The sequence below is a fragment of the Anser anser genome (assembly GCF_964211835.1).
Source record: "Anser anser genome assembly, chromosome: 7".
NCBI lineage: Eukaryota > Metazoa > Chordata > Aves > Anseriformes > Anatidae > Anser > Anser anser.
The window spans coordinates 36,326,295-36,348,710 of record NC_139727.1 but is presented as its reverse complement, the minus strand read 5'-3'; the positions used below and the strand labels follow the sequence as shown (position 1 = coordinate 36,348,710).

The window sequence follows — 22,416 nt, the reverse complement described above, 5'->3', positions numbered from 1 at the left end:
TCCCCTGCCACTGGTGTGTCTCTCCTTGTTCCCTGCTCCAGATGCCATCTCGTTCTTTCACCGTAACTTGTGTGGTTGCCTTGCAGCCCCACAGCGGTGTGCATTTCAGACCGGGAGCTGTACCTTTACAGGGATGTGGTTTAGGGAGGCAGACAATCCTTTTGCTGGCCCAGGATGAACTGCGTGAACGAAATGCGCCAGCATGGAGATCTGAGCCGGTGTTCAGGTGGGATGCTGGCAGCAATTCTGAACTCATACACCGAGTTATTCCAGCGGGTTTGAATAAATACTGGAGAGAAGAAATTCAAAAGTTTGTAAAAATATAATTTAAAAACCTCTTTACAATACATCCATTTTTATATGATTATATATTTTGTCAAAGGTATTCCATAGGCTTGTACAAGAATATAGTTTAAATATGACTTGGCCTTCCTGGCCCACTGAGCAGATTGCTGTCAGTGTTAGAAAAACAGCTATTGCTTCCTGGCATAACTGTCCTCAACCAACACGGAGTATCCGGAGCGCTCTGTTCTTTGGCAGTAAATTATGGATAATCCTCTAGTTTAACTTTATGGATGCCAGGGATCATTTTGCATCCAGAAGCAGAAATCTTAGTGTGCCAAGAGGTACAGCGTCTTCCTGATATGCAAAACCACGTGGCAAGCCTAGCCTAGCCTTCCTTAGCCTACGCTGGGTGTGTGCAGCAGCTCCGGTCCTGGGCAGGGGGAAGGACTGCCGGGCAGCCTCCGTCCCTGCTGCTGTCCCCAGGGGCCGCAGTGACACCAGGATGCCACCACCAGACCTCTTTTTCAGGATGTGTTTGGAGTAAGGACAGCTAAAAGACAGGCTGGGCAACCAACAGAGTGATTGTCACAGTTGAAGGGAATATCAGTAATGTGCTATACCAGGAATTAATTTGATCTGTTACAAAAGCCTCGATGAATGCGACACAGTTTGTAAAGAACAATGTAGAGGAACAGAGTAGGAGATGGGGTGGAAACAGAAGAGAAAGGAAGGCAATGAAATGTGACCACTGCTGATATAGACATTTTCTTTTTTTTCTGATTTAAAAAGTTACATTTTCAAAGTTTCTTACAAAGAGAAAGGAACAATTTTTTGGCGCAATTTCTTTTGCAGAGATATATTTCCAAAATCTTTCAGGGGTCTGATATTAGTTTCTGAACCATAATTTTCAGAGTAACTGTCAAATGGAAAAAAAAAAAATGTTGCTGGTTAGGCAGTTTCTCCTGGCATTGCATAATATCAAGTCTTGTGATCTATTTACATATAAAAATTAAGGAATGAACTAACACAGAGGGCCCCTGTCTGTTTGCAGAATCTCTGAACTGCAATGATTTTCTTATTTAATTTTTAAAGATGGTAAGTGTTCACTTTTAACTGGGATTTAGTTTTCAGCAATGCAAATTTTTCTTAATACTAACAACAGATGTTAGCAATATACCCATATTCAAGAACACATTTTGTGTGTGACTGAACTCAACGTAATTGCCACATCATTTGGCAAATTGGCATTACAAACAAGTCTCAGGGGAAGTAACACGACTCCTTCTGTATGTCATCACTTTTGAAATTTCCGTGGTAAAGAGTCGGTGCTTAGACCGACATCTCAAATAAGAAAGCTTTTGGTTCGGACTTGCTGTTTCCCAAGAATGTGGGCTAGCATTGTTTTACTGGTACAAATGTCCTTTTAATTTGAGACAAGCCTTTGTATAGTGTTGCCTCAGTATCTGCCTCTTACAGAGGTAAGTGTGCTAGATCATGTATTAAATGATAGAAGCCTGTGGAGATGTAAAAGTACAGAATTTAACTTTTTTTCCCACCTCATTAGTCACAATGTAGAAGTCATGTAGTTTCATGGTAGCTGTTAGAGCTCTCCTATCACCGCAGTTATTACCCATACCACTCCAGACTGGAAATATTAAACAGGAGCTGTACTTTTAGTTTCCCTGGCTAACATAACCCATCAAATTACCTCTATCTGCCACAGACGCTCTTCCAACTTTATTATATTACAAGTAAATGTGTTTGGAATGATGTCTGGCTATCAACATTTTGTCATTAGAAGAGAGAAAGGAAGAACAACAGTAGACAGATATTGCTATCTAAACTGTAATGAGTCCCTAAGGTAAGTTTGAGGGGTAATCGTAACAAGCCTCTGGATGGACCAAAAAAGCATTAGTCAAATCTCGTTTGTTCTCCAACTTCCTTCTTTTTTTAAACTGTCAACACGTTCCATGCTTTTTGGCTCAAAATGCTTGTCTTCATCTCAGCTAAGCTCCATATAGCTTTTTACTTCCTTGCAAGGTTTTTAAAAAGCTTAGGAGGCTTCTTAAAGTGTCATTTTGAATGTGGTAGTAAATTCAGCTGAACTGGATGCACTAATGAATTTGTCAGAGTATTTATATGGAAGAGGTGTGGGGAAAAAGTTCACACTGTAATCTGTGCATCCCTAACATGGAAGTATCTGCCAAAACTGAGAGTTTGGTGTCATCCTAACTGAATAATGCCTTTCTACAGAAAACACCTGACTGCTGACACTAGAAATGGAGTGTTTGTATAAGACAATGCGTATTGAATGACACTGAGAAAAAGGGATCAAATGTATGATATCATCACATAGGGCTTTTATTTTGGCCCAGGAAGACTGAAGACTCCATGCTCATGACTATTTAAATAACTCTGTCTCTAGTTCCAAAATCTTTTCCCAATCAAATAGTCAGTGAAATAAAACTGAAAATCTCCGATGGAATAGAGATGGTTTCTTGTTCTGGGTGTATTCTTTTAGGTATCTACTAGGACACTGAAAATATACAACCCAGGTTTCTAGAACTCACCTGGGGAAAGGGCTAGTGGAACAGTGGAATGTCCCTTCCTTTTCCATGGTGTTTGGCATCGTCATGTTACTCTCAGATCTTATGACAGAGTGAGACAAGAAAGTATTAGGAATACAGGAACATTGAATAGTAACACGTGATACCAAATAATAATATAAATATTCTTTCAGATAGTAGCAGGAGACATAAAGTGAGGAATGCTGTGATGATATTCAGAAAAGTTACACTGATAGCTGTTAGACATGACATAGTGTCCTAGCAGATGGCTGGATGATTCTTATTCTTGGTTTATTGACCAAGATGACCTGGAGGATCTACTATAACACTGTGGCCTTGTCTAAGCCCTTTGGTTAATTATTCATTCTTTTCTGCTGCTGAAATAATATTCTGAATGTGAGCTATCGGTGCTCAGTATCCATCAAGGTGTCCAAGGTGCACATTAGCTCTTTGCAGCTATTGGAGTTCACAACCAATGCTTATTCCTTAAGTTACACGGAATAAATGAATTCTGAGAGAATTACTGGATCCTGCCCCAATTTTCCTAGAGCAGTTCAAACCTGCTGAATGCTGTTGAGCAAGCCCACCTGTAGGACAGTGTAGAAAAGCTTGCAAATTCCTTGCCATTTTAGGCCAGTAGAGAAAGAAGCCAAGGAGCTGTCGATATTTATATTTAGATCTAGAGATGCATAGTTTATTATTATTATTATTAGTTTTTTATGAGAGGGAGCCAGACTGGGAGAGTCAAAAACTTGTTGAGGTTAGAACAAAAATAGCACATATCTCTGCATTTTCTTTTGCTTCTCTCACAGTTTCCTCCAATGACTTTGGTTCAGCTCTCACTGGACCAACAAGCTCTGAGAGCTCCTATAAAACTCTAAAGTGAAAAAGAGAGTGCCTGCCAGGTGGGATTTTTTTTCCCAAGTGCTCAAAGCTCTAATTTTCACCACATGTGAACAAGTGTTTGCAGTTTTAAAGATGTGTTGAGTAATTGCACATGCGAGACATCTTCTCTTTAATGTTCCCAGTGTGTTCAAAGCTTTTCCATGAGAACACCCCTGTTAACAATGGAGTTGTGGCCTTTAGCTTATGCCTAAGTGGGTACTGCTTTGTGTTGAAATATAATTGGTAGCACTTGCCTATTCCTACTCCCTTAATTTAGCTAATGAAAGACACTGCTATAATTTACTTCTCTCAGGGTTGGAGTCTGAGCCTAGGAAATCTCTCTCTAGAAGGAGGTGGAAACTCTCTTGCAACTACCATTACTGTACCTACCATTTATTTTTATATCCAAATAGGAAACAAGGAGGCATATAGCCTCCTCTGTTGGGTGAGGCTGCAAAGTGATGTGCTGCTTTTAGGCACCGATAGATGGGAAGACCACCTGTGCAAAAGGGCAATGTCATCAGCCCTGATCGCCCTCTTTCTTCATGGTCACATTTTCCATGTACAGGTAACCTAGAGAGGAATGGCTTAAGTGGTGTTATTTCAGCGTATTGCCATTCAAAAGTCCTGTCTTTAAGGGAGTATCTCATAACATGGTTGAATAGCTGTAGGACTAAATCCAGACACCATCTGCAAGACAAGAGAACAAAGCGTAGGCTTGGAGGGCTGTTAGAGCTGTGGGACACAAATGAAGTACAACTGATAGAAAATGAGGTTTGAAAGCAAGTGGAGAACAAAATCGATTGCTCTGAGATACAACTCAGATAACAACTGTATTTTCTTAGTTCCTGTAGGTTGCTGTTTGCCTGCCTAGTAATTGTGTGCCAGTGATACTGAAATGTACCTCCCAAACTGGCAGCCTTTAATCATTATTAACAACTGAATTAAAGACAATATATTGTTAAACCTCATGGTAAAAGAACTGTAACATTTTTTTTCTTTCCATGGCTCTGAAAATGCTGTATAGTCTAGGGTTTTAACTGAAATAACACACAAGAAACAGCCTGGTAAATGTCTGTAAATTTTAGGAGCTATAATTAAAAGTCATTTACTCCTAGTTATTTCTGGAAACTGGCTGACAATAGCCTGTTCTGCACTGCTGTCTGTATGGGGGAGCACAGAGCTACCCATCTCTCCTTACTATGCTTGAAGGAATATCAATCATGCCTACAACAACAACATGTTTTTTAAATCCAAGAAAATGGGCTGCAAGCAGCATTTAACATTTACATTTTTGTAGTCGCCAATGGTTCCCGTCAAGACCACCACCTTACTGTGCTGGGTGCTGTACAAGGAAGGCACAGTCCTCATCCCACAGCATGTGGCCAACTGCAATCCCACACAAAATAGGAGGTGCACGACTGTGGCCAAGCAGCCATGATCGAGTAGCATCAGAGATGAGACCCTCATGGAAACACCAGCTGACGCTCCTGTCCTGCCCAATCCCTATCACCAGGAGGAGCAGCAGACCCAAATCCCCATCTCTTCTTCCAGCTCTGCCTCTTCTTCCTCGCTAGGCAGCATGCCCACCCCTCCACCCTGGTTTTCAGCTTTCTCAGCACTGTTGCAAAGTCTTGGGCAGCCCTGCCCAACAAATGTGCCAGCTAAACCTCTCCAACGGGTCACATACACAGAAGCGTGTGAGTGGGCTTTCCCTTTGAGCTAACACAGCTGCTCTTTAAGCTCCAAATGGAAATGCTCATGCTTTTCAGATCCAAAGGTCTCCGGTTCAGTCTGTATAGATAAACTCTCCAGAGATGTGCTTACACTTACAGTGTAATTCAAGGCAGGAAAAACAAGCGAGCGCTTTCAGATTATCAACACCCTCAGAAAGAAATCTGCTCGTTAGAGTTATGACAGGCCCAGTGATTCATTAGTTGGAAAGAGGTTAATATGCATTTGTAGATGTAAAACAGAGCTGATCAGAACAGACTGAGTTCCCTCAGTAGTAGCTTATTACCAAAGAATTAAAGGTTGCAGTGGGATCTGCATCTAAAATTGGAGGAAACTGCTTGGCCAGGAATGCCTTGGTGCTATGATTGTTTTTAGCTTGAATTGCTCTTTTCCCTTGTTGGTATTTGCTCTATGATGTATGTGTGGAGCGAAACTGTAACACTTCTCCAGAATGGTATAAACTTGTCATATTAAATTTCGCTTGGAAATTAAAAGGTTTCTAATCAGGAGAGCAGTGAAGTTCTGGAACAGCCTTCCAGGAAAAATGGAGGCTAATAAATTTAACCATAATGAAGCTGAGCAGTTTATAAAGGGATTATATGACATAGTCCTTAGAATATTAGGGAACTGAAAGTGATGATCTATGTGGCTCCTTTTCCGAACTGTATTCCTGTGTCTGGATATTACAGCCCTTTTCTCACAGCATGTTTTTGCAGATTATTCTATGAGCATTGCTGTGTGAAGAATACCTGACAGTAGATCCCCGACTACCAGTTTGTGTACCCATATTTATAGCTGCTAAACTTCAGTTAAAAATATATATGCTATGTCAAATTATTTTAATGTTACTTCTTTCTGCAGGCAATTGAGGTGGTTGTTACAGGACTAAAGGGAATGTAGCGTAGCACAGGAACAGCTGTACCAGGTTAGAGGGCCATTTAACCCAATACCTTGTCTCTGACTATGGCTGAAGGAAAAGACTTAATGAGCAGAGCAAGACTGTGATAGTAATTCTTAGAAGTACTTTCCTAATGTCCAACCATTTGACACCTAGGGACTTCCCAGAAATCAGGGGTAGTTCCTATGGGCTTCCTAAGCTCACCTCTGATTTTTCTTATGTGAATTTAAGCAGCCTCTTTTTTAATGCATGAAGACTTTTGACATCCTGGTGCAAGGGCTTCCACAGCAGACCTGCACACTCCATGGAGAAGCATTTCCCTTTGGCTTGCTATGTGCTTGCTTAATTTCATGATCAGAGAACAACAGTTTAGTATTCAGCATACTGCAGATGTACTTTCTCATACTGCCGTTCAGCTGTCTTCTTTCCAGATTGAACTGTCCTGATCTGTCTGTGCAGAAACCAGCTTTACTTTGATCATCCCTGCTATCTTTCTAAGGACCTTTTCTGTTCTTTTATGTCTTTTCTGAGACAAGGAGACATTAAAACTGCAGATAGCATACGAGATTCACACACGCCACAAATTGATATATTGACATAAGAATGCTTCTTTTTTTCTTCCTTTCTCTCTATTCCTTTCCTAACATCCTAACATTAACTTTTTTTTGATAGCTATTAATTAACGAGCTGACATTTTCATAGACCTTTCTATTCTGATCCCCAGATTTCATTTTTGAACCATGTAAAGCTGACTACTTAAGCCTTTTTTTTTTTTTTAATGTAGACCTAGGTTATATTTTAGTAGAAAAGATTTCCAGTACGCCTTACCATTAATGAAAGCTGCTCTTGAGCATGATTATATGCTTTTGTCCTCCTCCTTCATAAGGAGAGAGATTCAGTCTTGATTCAGCCACCAAATTCCTAGCTGAAGTTAGCCATCTCCACTTCTAGTTTATTTCTATGTCTGTTTTCCATTATAAAACAAGATACAATCTGTAGCTGTCTGCAGATTCTTGTTACCTCAACACAGCACAGCTGCATAAGGGTACAGGTCTTCTTTTGTTGGAGATCCAGCTACGGAGAGTATCTTCCTAGTTACACGTAAAACTTGGGGTGTAATCAGGGCTCTGTTTACAGACCAGCTTTGAAATTAACCATTCAGTTAAGAATAATTTTTCAAATGAATATTTTTTCTCCCGAAGTGAAGCTGTATAATTCACTGTCTTTGTAAAAGGGGGAAAACAAAACAAAACAAAAAAACCCAACCCACTCTATTTGGGGCCTTTTCTTAGATATTTTGGTGCTCATGGAAACAATGGATTTCAGTGTTTACTGTCTGTATTATTTAGATTACTGTAGAATGCTTTTATAAGCAAATACAGGAGTTTCCCACCAACAGCGGAGTCTGTGGGAAGTGACAGTAGTAATCCAGAGTGTCAACACATTTCCTTCTTCTTGGATTTATTTAGTCTTTACCACTAATCTCAGACCATTTCTGGCTGCTAATATTAATTTTGACTGTTTTTTCCCCTCTATTCTAGTAATGCAGAGAGATCATTTCATATATTTAGGACAGCAGATTGCATATTTTATGTGAATCTAGAAACTCATGGTGTTCTTTTCTTGTTCTAAACAGCTAGTGAAGCAAAATAGGAACTGGAGCAGAGACTCATGAGCTTCCCTGAAAAGGGATTCCACTAATTTTCTGCTTTGATAGTGTATATCAGGGTGAGTTGGTTAGCTGAAATGCTAGTTTTTCTCCTCACTTGTTGCATGACCTTACAAAATTCACTTGACCTCATCTGACCATCCACAGAAGGAGTTAATTAGTAGGGTGTCATAAGGTTTTACTACTGCTTGTTACAGCATCTTTAACTGTTTCAGGAAAACTGGTTACTGACTGACCCGTCCACGTACATTTCTCCAGCCAGGAGAATGGTGACATTTTTTTTCAAGGATTTTCCAACTAAGGCTATGAAGATTAACTATTCCCAAGTGAATACTGATTAGTGTTATTAATCACAAGGGACAGTATAAGAAAGGGTAGTTTTTTTTCACCACTCTGGAAAACATACTTCATGTGACCCTGCACACTGCCCGTGGAGAGTTTACACTAAGAAGGGTTCTGTCTGTAGGGAAACCTAATGGTATGAAAAGCATAGGAGTCTGGTTGCAACACCCACCTAATATATTAGTTTATCCTAGCGTTCCTGAATAGGTTTAACCTTCAGATCCTTCTATCACCTGTGGTTATTCAGACTTTTCCCTTTCTACTTAAAATGACATGAAACCCCCCGCTCAAGCAAGGACACTTGAAGCAGGTTGCACAGGAGCATGTCTGGTTCTTACTGTCTTATGGGGTTTTGCTATCTTCCACATTATTTTGTATTATTTCTCCTACTAAACTTGGAACATTTAACCTTGTAAATGTGTCTATTATTGTCAAAGAGAATATATTGACCCCATATTTAAAAATAACAATAGTCAGTTATTGTTTTCTTTACTGGAAGAAGCATCTTGAGTACTTTGAAAGCATTATTTTATTATAATGCATCTGTTGAGGACTGGCTCGCTGCGCGTAATCACATTGATATTATACAGCTGCAAGATAAGGAAATGGCGGATTACCGCACCCAGCTGGTCTAGAGAAACAAGAGCAAAGACACGTACGCAAGGCTTGTCTGGGAACTCTTGTGAAAAATCCCAGGCAATTAGAAACAATGATAGTAGAGGGCATACTGCCCTGGGAGTTATAGTTAGATTAGCAATGGGAACTAGCGGATAGAAGAATGCGGAACTAACAGATAGGGCAGTAGATGACGCTTGCCAATAAGGAGCTTGGCTTTTGCAATATGTATGAGCTAATTATCCTGTACACGATAAAAGACAATTGAGCTATCCATTAAAGCTGAAGCATACTTAACACTCATATTGAGCGTTTGTGTCTTCCCTCCGTCGACAACAGATGGCGCCCGAACAGGCCTTGCTGGACGAGAACCCTGAACGAGTAAGCCGGTATTAGGCGACGGAGTACAAGGGGAAAGCCGGTTCTGACTACGTAACCCGGAATCCGCGGAACATAAGATTGGGGCGAGCAGAAGGCGACTCGGGAAGAGCGCCCGGGACGAACCCATAGCGGGTCCCGCCGGAACGCCGCGAACGGAAGCTTTCCACGGGGGCAACGGCACCGTGAGTAAGCATGGAGAAATAAGCGGCAATTAATTTACTTAAGTGCTTTTTAGAAAAGCGTAAGACACGCTTTGCACGGGGGCAACGGCACCGTGAGTAAGCATGGAGAAACAGGCGGCAATTGATTTACTTAAGTGCTTTTTAGAAAAGCGTAAGACGCCAGATATAGATTGTCATAAAGAATTACAGGGGTTAGTGGCCTATGGGGTGGCGAAGGGCTGCTTTGTTAACCCTGACACATTGTTTGAGGAGGATGAGTGGCGTAAGTTTGGTGATATATTGTTTGAGGAAATGATTAGTGAGAATAAGACGGCTAAGAAATTGGCAAAGCCTTGGCGGGCCGTCACGAACGCTTTAACGATATATCGGGTAGAGCAGAAAGTGGCAGCCGCTGCGACACAGCGGCTGCGCAAAACGATGAGGGCAGATGAAGAGACCAATCCGTACCCCCTCCCTCCATCAGTCCGGCAATTCACTATGAAAGCCCCCGGGGGAGGGGAGGAGGGAGCACAACCCAGTGCGCCTCCTCTACCCCCGGCCCCCGGGGGAGGGGAGGAGGGAGCACAACCCAGTGCGCCTCCTCTACCCCCGGAAACTCCCGAGGAAGAGGCGACAGGGGAAGGGAGAAATAAGAATCCATTTTTAGAAGATATGAGGATCGAGTCAGGAGGGTCGGAGAGGGCAGGACTTTGGGCGAAGATTGCAGGGGAGGCGTTGCGTGAAGGCGATGTGGGGGCGGCGACAGAGCTTGTAGGCGCCTTCCCCGTAGTGTACTCTCCGCCCAACGCCCAGGGCCAGACAACTGTTACTATGACAAATCTGGACTGGAAAATACTGACCCAATTGCGTGCCACGGTAAATGAGTCAGGAATACGTGGGGAGCCAACGAAACAGATGTTAGACTATCTGTGGTCCACTAACGTGTTGCTCCCCGGCGACATTCGTAATATCATGAAACTAATACTGACGCAGCATCAGATCCTGCTGTTTAATGCCCATTGGCATTCAGCTTGTCAGGAGGCAGTTGCGGTGCAGCGTCAGCCCGGAGATCCATTATACGGGGTCACGCTGGAGGAGCTTTTGGGGGTCGGTGCATACAATCGCTTGGAGGCCCAGGCCCTAATGGGGCCGGATAAGGCAAAAGCGACCATGACGCTAGCTAGGAGAGCACTGGACCAAATTAGGGAGCCTGGAGGAATGCCCTCCTATATGTCCATCAAGCAAGGGCGAGACGAAGCGTTTGGAACATTTATTGATAGGGTTGCCGCAGCTATACAGGTAGCTGGGTTACCCGAATATCTCAAAGGCCCTATTCTTAAACAATGCGCCCTTCAAAATTGTAATCAAACCTCTCGAAATGTTCTAAATACGCTGCCCAGTACCTGGACTATAGAAGAGGCTCTTGATCGATTGTCGCGGATACCGATAGGCTCGCAGGCGCTATTGGTTGACGCTATTCGAAAGGTAGGGGAAAGTATTACTCAGGGACTGCAGGCTAGTCAGTCGCAGGTATTCGCCGCCCTTGCCCCCCTGCAAAGTAGGAAAGGTCCTCGCTCATCAGGGAGACCTGCACTACGTTGCTATCGATGCGGTATCGTGGGCCGTATGAAGAGGCAGTGCGGGACAGCGAACGTGTGGTGCCCTCATTGCCAGTCCAACTCGCACAACGAGACCGTCTGCCGGAGGAAGGCCCAGGGAAACGGGAGGGCCAGCGGGAACCGCCGCCCCGCGATGACACAAAAAGCGGCTTTTCCCTCAACAGCGGCGGCAGCTGCGGAGACTCCAACCGAGACGAATCCTTTCACCTCCAACCAGCCACCAGAGGGAGCCTGGGGATTGGATTTGGCAACCGCAGTGAATGTGACTCTAATGGACAGCAAACCTGTTACGGTGAAAACAGGCGTTATGGGACCTGTAAAAATTAATAATGAGCCTGTTGGAGCACTTCTGATTGGAAGGTCATCGGCGACATTAAATGGGGCTTTAGTGTTAACAGGACTTATTGATAAGGACTTTACTGGGGAGATACAAATTATGGTATCAGCCATGTTCCCTCCGCTACATATACCGAAGGGAACTCGATTGGCTCAATTCTGCCTGTCTCTTGCCAAAGCGACTGATCCCTTCCGCACCTGTTTGTTCGGGGTCCCAATAGGGGACAAGGACGAACTGAAACAACTGTTAGCACCATACTCCGCAAGTACGGAGTTATTCCATCTATCATCTAATCTCTCCGATGCCGTCGTAGCGGCGCTAGTGGCTCTGAACACAAGCTTGCCGTGGGATCCCCAAGAATTGGATTTGTTGGGATCAGTGGCGGTAGGGAACACCAGCAATAACTGGACACAGACGTGCTTTATGTGGAATAAAGGAAAACAAAACATGACTCAATGGACCAATGTGACCTCACACACAAGGGGCTTCGAGGCCAATGGCGGCTACTGCGGACACAACGACACCGCCAACGCTACCATGGGGGCATGGAATCAGGATGGCGGGGGTGACTGGCCAAGGCACACCGCCAAGGCCCTACCACCCGGTATATTCCTGATTTGTGGGGATCGAGCCTGGCAGGGAATCCCGGCCAACTCGCATGGTGGGCCATGTTATTTAGGACGCCTGACCTTGTTTGCCCCTGATCTACATAGTCAAGAATTGCGGAACATTACTCAACAATGGAAACGCCGGACGAGACGCAGTCTCAAAACTTTGGGGAGTGACTGCGATGACCAGGTCGAACTCTGGGGTCCTGCTGAAAGGTTCTTTTCGGCGGCACTTGTGCCTGGAGTGGCTGTGGCTCATGCTATGGCTAGTCTTGGGAAACTAGCTTGTTGGGCTGTAAAACAAGCAAATGTGACTACGCAGGTACTCACAGAAATGGCCCAGGACCTGGATAGCTTGCGACACGCTGTGTTACAGAACAGAGCGGCGATTGATTTTTTACTGCTGGCACAGGGCCACGGGTGTGAAGAGCTCGAAGGAATGTGCTGTTTTAATCTCTCGGACCATGGCGAATCAATCCACGAGCAGCTGAAATGGCTGAGAGACCACACCAAGAAGATAGTGGTCCAAGATAATTGGCTTGATAGACTGTTTGCAAATTGGTTTGGGAACATGGGGGGTTGGATATTGGGTCTGATAAAAGAAGGGTTACGCTTACTGCTAATAATTGTCCTAATTATAATAGCGGCGCGAGTAGTATTTAGTTGCCTAATAAAAAGGCTCGAGCAGTTAACTAGTAGGGTTTTTCTAGCAACAGTAATAGCATGTGTAAGGTGTAATTGCTCGAAAAAAAGGGGTCAATGCCACACGTGCTCCTTATTGCAATGCATCTCTTTGCTGTCATTATACAAACTATAATAGCATCCTTCCTTGCGCCAGGAGCCGCTCTGCTCGGCTGTGGGATCGACTGTGGAACGGACGCCCCTAGGTGCACCCCGAGCATTTTTTCCTCGGAGGGGTCTCCACTCTCAGCCGCTCACCACGGGAGCAGACAAGGACCTCCTGAAGCTGCACACAAATTATTTTAAGTGATATTGTCTTGTGGTATGAATGAGAAGTGCAGGAGGCCTCTTTGCATGATTGTGTGATTGTGCTGCGTGAGTAAAAAGCAGTATCGCTGCAAAGCAACATTCCTAGCACTTAGTGGCTTGTTGACTGATGTAGATTCTAGTAGGCACGCTACTTTACAATCGTAGCTCTGCATGTGATTTTCACCCTGTTGCTTATTGTACCTTGCTTATTGCAGTGTCTGCGGTGATTGATAGAAAAATCTATAAAAAGCTTTTGGTTCAAAATAAAAACGGGGGAATTGTTGAGGACTGGCTCGCTGCGCGTAATCACATTGATATTATACAGCTGCAAGATAAGGAAATGGCGGATTACCGCACCCAGCTGGTCTAGAGAAACAAGAGCAAAGACACGTACGCAAGGCTTGTCTGGGAACTCTTGTGAAAAATCCCAGGCAATTAGAAACAATGATAGTAGAGGGCATACTGCCCTGGGAGTTATAGTTAGATTAGCAATGGGAACTAGCGGATAGAAGAATGCGGAACTAACAGATAGGGCAGTAGATGACGCTTGCCAATAAGGAGCTTGGCTTTTGCAATATGTATGAGCTAATTATCCTGTACACGATAAAAGACAATTGAGCTATCCATTAAAGCTGAAGCATACTTAACACTCATATTGAGCGTTTGTGTCTTCCCTCCGTCGACAACATGCATCAATCTGTTTTTACAAGGAAATAAATATTCAGTTATGGTTTATTTTTTACATCAAAAAATAAAACAAAAAAAAAATCATCCCCAAAACAACAGCACGTATACAAGCTTTTTGAATGTACTTCTATAAACAACAGACCAGATAGCACCACGAGTCCTGTGGTAGGTAGACCACCCAAATTAATGTTTGAGAGACACGTCTGCAAATTCCTTTTGTAAAGCCAAAATTTTGACTGAGCTTTTAGGAACTTGACTTTTTGTTCTGCTGGGAAAAAACAGTGCAGCTCTTTGTTTGCTGCATGCTGAGGGAGAGATGCACAGATGCTCTTTCCTAAAGGATTTTCTTAACTGTCAGTGCTGTTATTTAACAGCGGTAAAAAATGATAGCACTTTGCACTTCTGCAGTCAGTTTAATTCAAAGAGCACCACATGTGTGCAAAGAGACTTCTCTAGAAGAAACTGTGGGTACAACAGCAAAGGGCAGGTTTTCCCCAGCTAGGACAAACTGGCAGAAGTCCACTGGCCTCAGCAGAGAGGATGTGCTTCTGTGCAAGTGTCTCGACTTAAATCAACACAGATCCAAACCTGAGGAAAAGCAGTGGCAAAAATGTGGCCTGAATTACAGAATTACTGACAGACGTATTAGAAATAAATAAATACAGCTTTATCTTGGAGACTATTTATTATTAGTAGTAGTATTTATTATGTGTTAAAGGTTCGAAAAGGGAAAGGCTTTGAAATTTGACAGGCAGTAGCCTACCTAACAGTTTGGAAAATTGCTATACTTGACATTTCTGCAGATAATGTAAAGGAAAGGTGAGTCTTTCAATGCAAATGAGAAAGTAGTTTGTAAACTATTTGGAAGAGAACTGACATTTTCTTGTCTTGGCCAGATATACCAGGGCAATGGTGTCAAGTTTGAGGTCTCTCTGCATCACCCCATGGAGATAAATAACATGAATAATCAAGGAGAAAGGATAAGTGATAAGCATCAACTGTGATTTTTACTGCTAAAAAATGTGAATGCAAGTCTAAAAAGGCCCTGCGCTCAAAGGGACCTCTTAAGAAAAAGTTCAAAGCATAGCACAGTACCACAGTTTCTCTCTCCCATCAGACTTGCCCCTCCATCTCCCACAGGATCTGGAATGATCCTGGCTCTTGTGAGAGCAGGTACTGAAAGGTCTAGGAATGTGAAATAGCTCTTTGTGTCTGGGAAAGAACAACTGTGGGGAAATTTATGTAGCCATTTCCTTGCTATTTGGGTTAGCTATTCCAAGAGCATTTATGTGCCTGATGAGTTTTTAATACAGAGAGATTTTAGGCAGGGGATTGTATGTGTGGGGATATGGGTATTTAGTGTATATGACCGCATTTTAGCATGCCATTTGCAGTATTCATGCCAGAAGAGTTCACAAAGCTCCCTGATCCGGATTATCAGTGTTCTTTGTTGGGCAAATCACACTGAAAGAGGAGTGAGAGGCTCAGGTTTTCTCTGTTTACGGCCTTGATTTCATTAATCGCTGTTCTCCAGATTGTAGATGTGGAGAAGACAGGCAAGTAAAGCAGGCACATCCTGACCTGGCATTATTTGACCCAAAGTTATGGTGAAAGAATTGGACACAACCTTTCAGCCTGGACAGCCCGAGCTTGCAAGCCAGAAATGCACCTTGCACAGCATCTGCTCACGGCCCTGGGGCCTCTCCTGCATTTAAGACCTTTGTGTATTTGGGTGTTTCTGCTTGCCAGGCTGCACGCCTGTCTCTGGTGCTTGTGCCACAGTGACAATGCATGAGTCCTCCATCTCCAGGCAAAGGAGCAGAAAGTGAGGGCAGCCAAAAGCTTTGGGTTTAATATTCCTTATGATTATAGAGTTTACTGATATGCTGTTTCTAAGTACACATATTTATTTGTCAGTTTTTATTTCTTTATCTTCAAAGGTTGTTTCATGTGGATGTTACCTGTAGAAGAAATTGAAATTGTTGAAAATGTTGATGTGCACTGAAGGCTACACAAAATTGTACCAAGTTTTGTGATTATAGCAGTGTTGATTAAAATGAAAACAAATATGCAGGTGAAAAAATGTGACCTAAGAGCTTGCATTATTCAAAGCATTCCTTTTTTCAAATGAGCTTTAATAGGATTATATATGTATGTTTTATAATATTGAAACTGGCATGCTATTCAAACCTAAAAAAACTTTGCATAGTTGTATTTAATTATTACTATTTCTTTGAAGCTTAACATATTTTCACCATATGGCAAGCATTTAATTTTTCCTATTTTTCTAGTGGAGATTAAATTAAAATTGTTATTTGGTTTAGCAAAACCGTTCAACCTATCTGTGCTGCAAGTCAAGGGTACTGTAAGCTTGTTCTTCACCAGCATCCCATATTTTTCCTAACGGCTTTCTCCAAAGCCTGGTGAAGTCAACAAAGCTACTGCCATCATCTTCAGTGGGCTTTGGATCAGGCTGTATGAGAACAAGTCTGTTCTCCACTCCTGCTGCGAAGCCAGTGACAGAACCACAATACATCGATATTATCATAGTTTCCACAAAAAATAGTGGCCGTGTGCCACATGGTGGGTGGTCTTTTATACCAGGCAGAGAGAAATTAAGCCAGCAGGCACACAGAATGACAGTGAGACAAGAGGCCTTTTATAGCCCAGTTCTCCGAGGAGGTTGTCTTGGGGCCTAGAGTGTCTTCTTTAACCCATTCCGTAAGCCTGGCTCAAGTGTGTCTTAGCAACTTTTACATCCGATTTCCACAAAACTGATCTGAAATCAAGGACAAAAAAAATGAAACATTTGAAGGTGTCATCTGGTGTTTACCACCATGAGACTGACATTTCTGTAGGAGGACAGTATAACAAGGAAATAAGTAAATTCCATATCTTACTGCTACACAAATCAGGCTTGCCCAAAGGCTCAATGGCTATTTCCCAACCAAAACCTAATAAATGTTTCCTAGAGGAAAAGGTAGTAATACGCAAAAGAGGCTTCACTCAGCAAGACAAATGATGCCTCCTGGATACATCAAAGAACACCTGGGAACAAGCTAAAACTCAATGTTTTTAATTCCCTTACGGCTGTTTACAATGCCATTCTTTCTCTAAAGCAAAATCTTGATGTCTTACTCTGCTCTTCCTACTTGCTGTAAACATTACGTGTGCTGCGTACCCTGGCCTAGGGCTTGCCCTAGCTGCCTGTGCAAGGCAGTGGCAAAGACAGAACCAACTGTTTCACAAAGAATTGTCTGTTCATCTCCTGTATCAAAATCCTGGTTGCAGTAGAGTCTTCTGCTATAAAAATGTCAAATTCCTTCACATGATGTCAAGTTGCAGGCACTTGTTGCGATGTATCTCCCCAGAGAGCAGGTGTACACGAGCACAAGTGCTCTCGTGGGTGATCACAAGGTTGTGTGTGGGACCCTTCTGGTTCACAAGAAGCCTTGGACAATGCATGCTGTTGTTTATCTCTTTTCTTAACCAGGAGAGCTAGATTAAGACGTTTCCACTTACAGCCATTCGGTCATGCACTGCTCGGCTTTTCCCTCTGTGAGTTTAACTGTTTGTGAGCCTTAGTGGCACATCAGATCAATGAACTGACCCAGATAAAATATATTCCATCTGAAATGCTTTAAGCTGGCTTTGTGTTTAAAAGAGGAACAGCCCAAAACTAAAGCCTGACTTATCTTTTCAGGTCAGCTGGTCAATAGATACAGCCTCTTATGAAATATTTGGTAGAAAAATCATAGAATGTCTGCTTGCTACTTAGAGTAGTGGTGAAATGTATTTAAATTGTTAGTTTTCTTATAGCTTTTAACAAAAAATATTTATTATCAGTTAAAAAAGTCCAGAAAAATTTTCGTGGGTTAAAAAAGGTGAGATATCATTCCTTTGACCTATGCCTTTTCCTCCTGTTCCTTTTGATAGTTAAAATGGTATGAAAGCTTAGATTGTGCTTGATGTAGGGGGCGAAATTGTGTTTCCATTTGATGCAGTGGGAATTTTAGCATGGACTAGCCAGCATTTCTTGCCATACCATCTTCTTGAATCCAAACTGCAGCTGTGAATACAACATCTGTTGCTTGGTTTTGTATTGTTTCGTATCACATGTTGCACTGCTTGGTTTTGGCTGTCAAGCAGAGGGGGAACTCAGGGTAGGAAGTTGTTGCTGTATCTGTCATCTCACCTGAAGCAGTTCTCAAGATTTCTATAAACTGTATATTCTTTGGCTCTGCTACAAAAATGTGAGAATATTCAGATAGAGCTGTAACTGATGCTACATCCGCTTCTTGAAAAAAAAAAAAAAAGATTTAATGTAAAGATTAGTCAAAAGAACAAAAGAGCTTTCTTCACTTTCATTTATTTATTGCATGTTCAGTTTGCTTTTTATCACTTCTTTAGCAAAACAAAACAAAACAAAACAAAAACACCCCCTTCAAAAAAAACCAAAACAAAACAAAAACCAAACAAACAAAAAACCACCACACAACCACATCTCTGTAAGTCTGCACCCTCCCACTTCAGTTATGTTACAGGAATTAACACCGCAGGATTCCGGCCATTTACTTGAGATGGGGTGAATTGGTCCATTTAAAAATGTAAAATAATGCAATTAACACTATTTTTAAAAATTGTGATCTTCCGCATAACATTAAAGCTATGCAGTTTATTTTTCTTCCAAGGAATCACATACTTATTTCTTAAAAAAAAAAATATATATATATATATATATTTTAATTTCCGTGTTTCTTTTATTTAAAGAAGGCTTATTTCCTTCTTCCCTCTGTCTTACGTAATAAATGATTTCTCATTATAAGGTAGTCTTCATTCTTCCTTGGGCTATGAGAAATCACTGACTTGAACAGAAGAACCTTTGCATAAGTCATTATACATTCGGTCTTTCTTTTTCCATCAAAATCCAAATGCTACAGTTGTAAGGGCATGAATTGCAGTCTTGAAGGACACAGATCTTCCTTAATCCTATTAATTTTAATGTCTTGTCTTATGGCAGTATGGACCTTGCAGGGTCAAGCTCTTCTCTTTTCTTAAATAATGATATTACAGCTCTGTAGCAAGATGGCATTAACCAGTCTCCATCACTTCAAGTCTCAGTGAATCCAAACTGATCTATATGAAGGAAAGAAAAAGAGACAAGGAGGGAGGGAAAGAAGAAAAGAATGGAGGAAGGTGGGAGTCAGGGAGGGAAGGAAAGAAAGGAAAGAAAGGAAATGCAAGCAGGAAAGGAAGGAAAATGAAGGAAGGAAGGAAGCAAGGAAGGAAGCAAGGAAGGAAGAGAAGTAATAATTTGGGTAAAAATGGTTGCACCAATGAGTAAGGTGCAAATCGTTCTTTTTTTCCATGGTGCTTATCAACCCTGGGGGCATTGTGCATGCTCACAGGAAAGACACTGGTGAGGGATGTGAGGTTTATATAGACATGCTTCTAGCAACCTGGCGCTGTTTAACCGCTGCCCATAAAACAAAAGTCGTTTGCAAAGGAAAGCCATATATCTCCCTGGTGATCCGGCAGAACAGCATGCTCCAGCACCATAAACAATGTTCAGACATATGGAACCTGCGCTAAATTCCACTGAGCTACCCCGTCTCACTGTCTTTCAGAGGCTTTCACTCAGGACCATTACGGTTATGCAAAAGGCATCAGACCTCATTTTATCTGCCCCTTTTTCCTTGCCTCAAGCTTTTGGAGAGTGAGAGAGTAAATGCTCAGGAAGCAAGGGCATATAGCGTTTATGTTCTGAAGGGCAAATGGCCCAATATCCCCATAACTCCACACTCAGTTTAATTTGGACACCTACTCATTGCAGCTCCCCTTGGGGCCTTCATCTGGGTCCTCCTTCTCCTGCTGTGGGGAAGATTAGTACGAGCCACACAGTGTTGGATGTGTCCTAATTGAATCTGAACCTGACGGGAGGCTGGCACGCCGCCAGCAGGCAAAAATAGCATCAGATACCCCAGGAACTTCATGACTCACCAAAAGATGGCTTTTACTCTAAAAGCGTCTGAATGGATGAGGCTGGTGGTTGTGGTAGTGAATATTATTCTTCAGTACATTGCAAATTCATGTGCGAAACATCAGTCTCTATTTTCCTCCACTCTCTCCTACATACAGTGGGTAATTATTCTGCACATAGACTGTGTGTACTTCCCTTTTAAAATATTATTTTCATTTTCCAGGTACTGTTGGCTGAGTGCCTGTGTACAGTACATCCAGTGTGTTTTTCCAGCAGCCACCACCGCGGTGGGAGCTCACTCGGTGATCGGGAAGGCAGACCTCTGTGAGGCCAGCCTTGCTAACCCAGGAAGAATGAACACAGAAGCTCCAGCAATATTTACACTAGTTTGGGCTAGAAACAGGGGTGCCAAATACAGACTACTTTGTTTTCATGTTTTGCCTTTGTATTGCTCAGTCAAAACAAGCTACTTTTAAGCCGAATGTTTTCATTTTGAAAAGAAAAAGCAAACCAGAGGAGTTCTCTGCGAGGTGTTATTTTTAGTTATACTAGTTCAGATTGAGTGGTGGAGTGGTTGTGATTTCTGTTGTCTCTAAACCCTTTGTGTTCAGGCTGCTCAGGTTTAGACCTTGCAATATTATTTATTATCAAATAAACCTTTGTGTTACCTTTAAGACCTCTCTAGTCAAGGACGTACTCCTGAATAAACACTCACGATCACTTTGGCATAGTAGAAGTCAGTACCACAAAATTGAAACATGAAGGCCCATACTGGAACATTGAAAAGACTCCTATTAGGCAGAAGTCCAATTAGATATCGTCCCACTGGATTTTTTCTTTTCTCTTTGGGTTTTTGTCCTATCTCACTGCCTTATTGTTTTTCTTTCCATATGCAGCACCGAAAGCTGAAAGGAAATATGTTAATATTCCCTGGTAAAAGGCATGGCATTCATTCTTACCTCAGTTGCCATGAGAGGACAAGGAAACATTTGCATGCAGCTGGGCAGAATTTCTCTCCTGTGTGTGTCTCAGATATAATGGTGGCATCGTCACCCCTGACCCGCAGGGACGGTCAGCTCGCCTCGGAGCAGCAGCAGCTGCCACGAGAAGTCCTGCAGCGAGATCGGGGCCTGCAGTGCGCGGCTCCACGCTGGCCGAGCAGCTGGACTTCAGCAACACGTCCAGGTGCCTGGGTCTGAGTCTCAGGAAGCAACAGGCAGCTCCTTGGAATACCAAGTATGCAGCTGAAGTAGCCAGCATAACTCAGCTAACGAGTATGACTCCTCCCAAAAGTCTTATTTTTAATTCAGGAAATGCAGTTATGTTTTTAGCTGCTGATCACAAGTATTTCGCTCCCAAAGCTGTTAACCTATCAGTCTCATTACTTCAGCATGATGTGCTTTATTCTCCTATCAGATGTAGCTGTGTTTGCTTCTGACCCTGTTCTTAAAGTCCTGTGGCCATCGCTGTGCCACAGACGTTTCCTTAGCTCCACGTTCACGTTGCTGGGCCTGCTGTCCCTGGGCTTGGGTGAGTGGGCCCTGCCTTGCTGGGCAGCACTGTTTGCAGGTGGAGCAGCACCTTTCTTCGCACACACTGGAGGGGCATGGCATCATCCTAAATTTATACAAGCCATCAAGATGCTATTAAGCTTCACAGCAACTGTTTCTACCTTCCCTGCTCCCCCCAAGAGCTGAGTTCAAGGGGAGGGGGAACAGAGGCTTCTGAGTTGCTGGCCCAAAGAAAATATTATTCTGGGCAGAGGGTAAGGCTCTTCCAGGAGAGGGGCGGTTAGTGTCAAAAATGATCTGTATTTTGCCTCCTTAAAATCCTTTCTGGCAGGATGTGGCTACCCTGGATAGTGTAGTGCAGAGGTACTTGGGGAAAATCCTTTACTAACTTGCATACCAAAGACATCTCAACCATAGAAGCACGCAGCTTCACCTTGAAAAACGTTCCAGCTACATTTATGTGCAAGAATGTCCAGGTATTTCTATAGATATGAAACACTCCCAAGACACAGATGGTAATAATTTGAAAACTAAAAAAACAATGTGTATTTCTGTTTATGGAGTTTGTCTTCACATTTGCCAGACTGAGTATATTCTCAGGTGATGAAAACCATGAAGACAGATTTACACAGATTTGTTATCCTACAGAGCTCTGAGAACTAAGCCAACCTTCCTACCTGCATGACTCTTAGGCAGCACGTAGCAGGGCAGTGTGAGATGGGCTAAGCTCCCTATGTGAGCATTCAGCCAGCTAGCTGAGGCATTGCTAGTGCACAAACATAACTGGTCACACACTGTAACACCAGGACTTCTGCTGGATTTATGCCTCTTAAGGGCGGTACTAAAGGTTCTTTTGATTTTGCTTCAAAACAATGTGAAACTCATACTCTGATTTGATTTCAATATGAACACAGGTGAGATGATGGATTTTACTGAATTTTGCCTTGAAAGCAGTATGTTTTATTTCTTTTTATTTTCTTTTTCTTTCCTGAACCGTATAAAGGCATAGTAGAAATGTGTAAAGTATTTGCTTCTGTGACTGTAAATATAAAATCTTGGGCTCTAGCCTTTGCAAAATCACCTGTGGGTTTGTGGCTTGGTGCATTTGCAAACCTCAGGCCATGCTAGGAAAGAATCAGCAAACACT

At 42.6% G+C, this 22,416-nt stretch overlaps 1 protein-coding gene across 8 annotated transcripts in view; it reads left to right on the top strand.

The window, feature by feature from the left end:
* LOC310902358 (uncharacterized protein) overlaps positions 1 to 22,416 on the top strand; it is a 137,093-nt gene that overhangs the window by 110,163 nt on the left and 4,514 nt on the right. For 2 of the 8 annotated variants that reach the window (XR_014586667.1, XR_014586668.1), the window contains exon 3: positions 14,675 to 14,762. The exons of 5 other annotated variants lie outside the window; for them this stretch is intronic. Coding sequence is in view for 1 of the 3 variants with exons in the window: in XM_083843774.1 (XP_083699900.1) it covers positions 19,982 to 19,995 (14 nt within the window). In the remaining 2 variants the exon portion in view is untranslated. Of the gene's footprint in view, positions 1 to 14,674; positions 14,763 to 19,981; positions 20,633 to 22,416 lie in introns of those variants that run through there. One more of the 8 variants, XM_083843774.1, reaches the window with a different exon arrangement.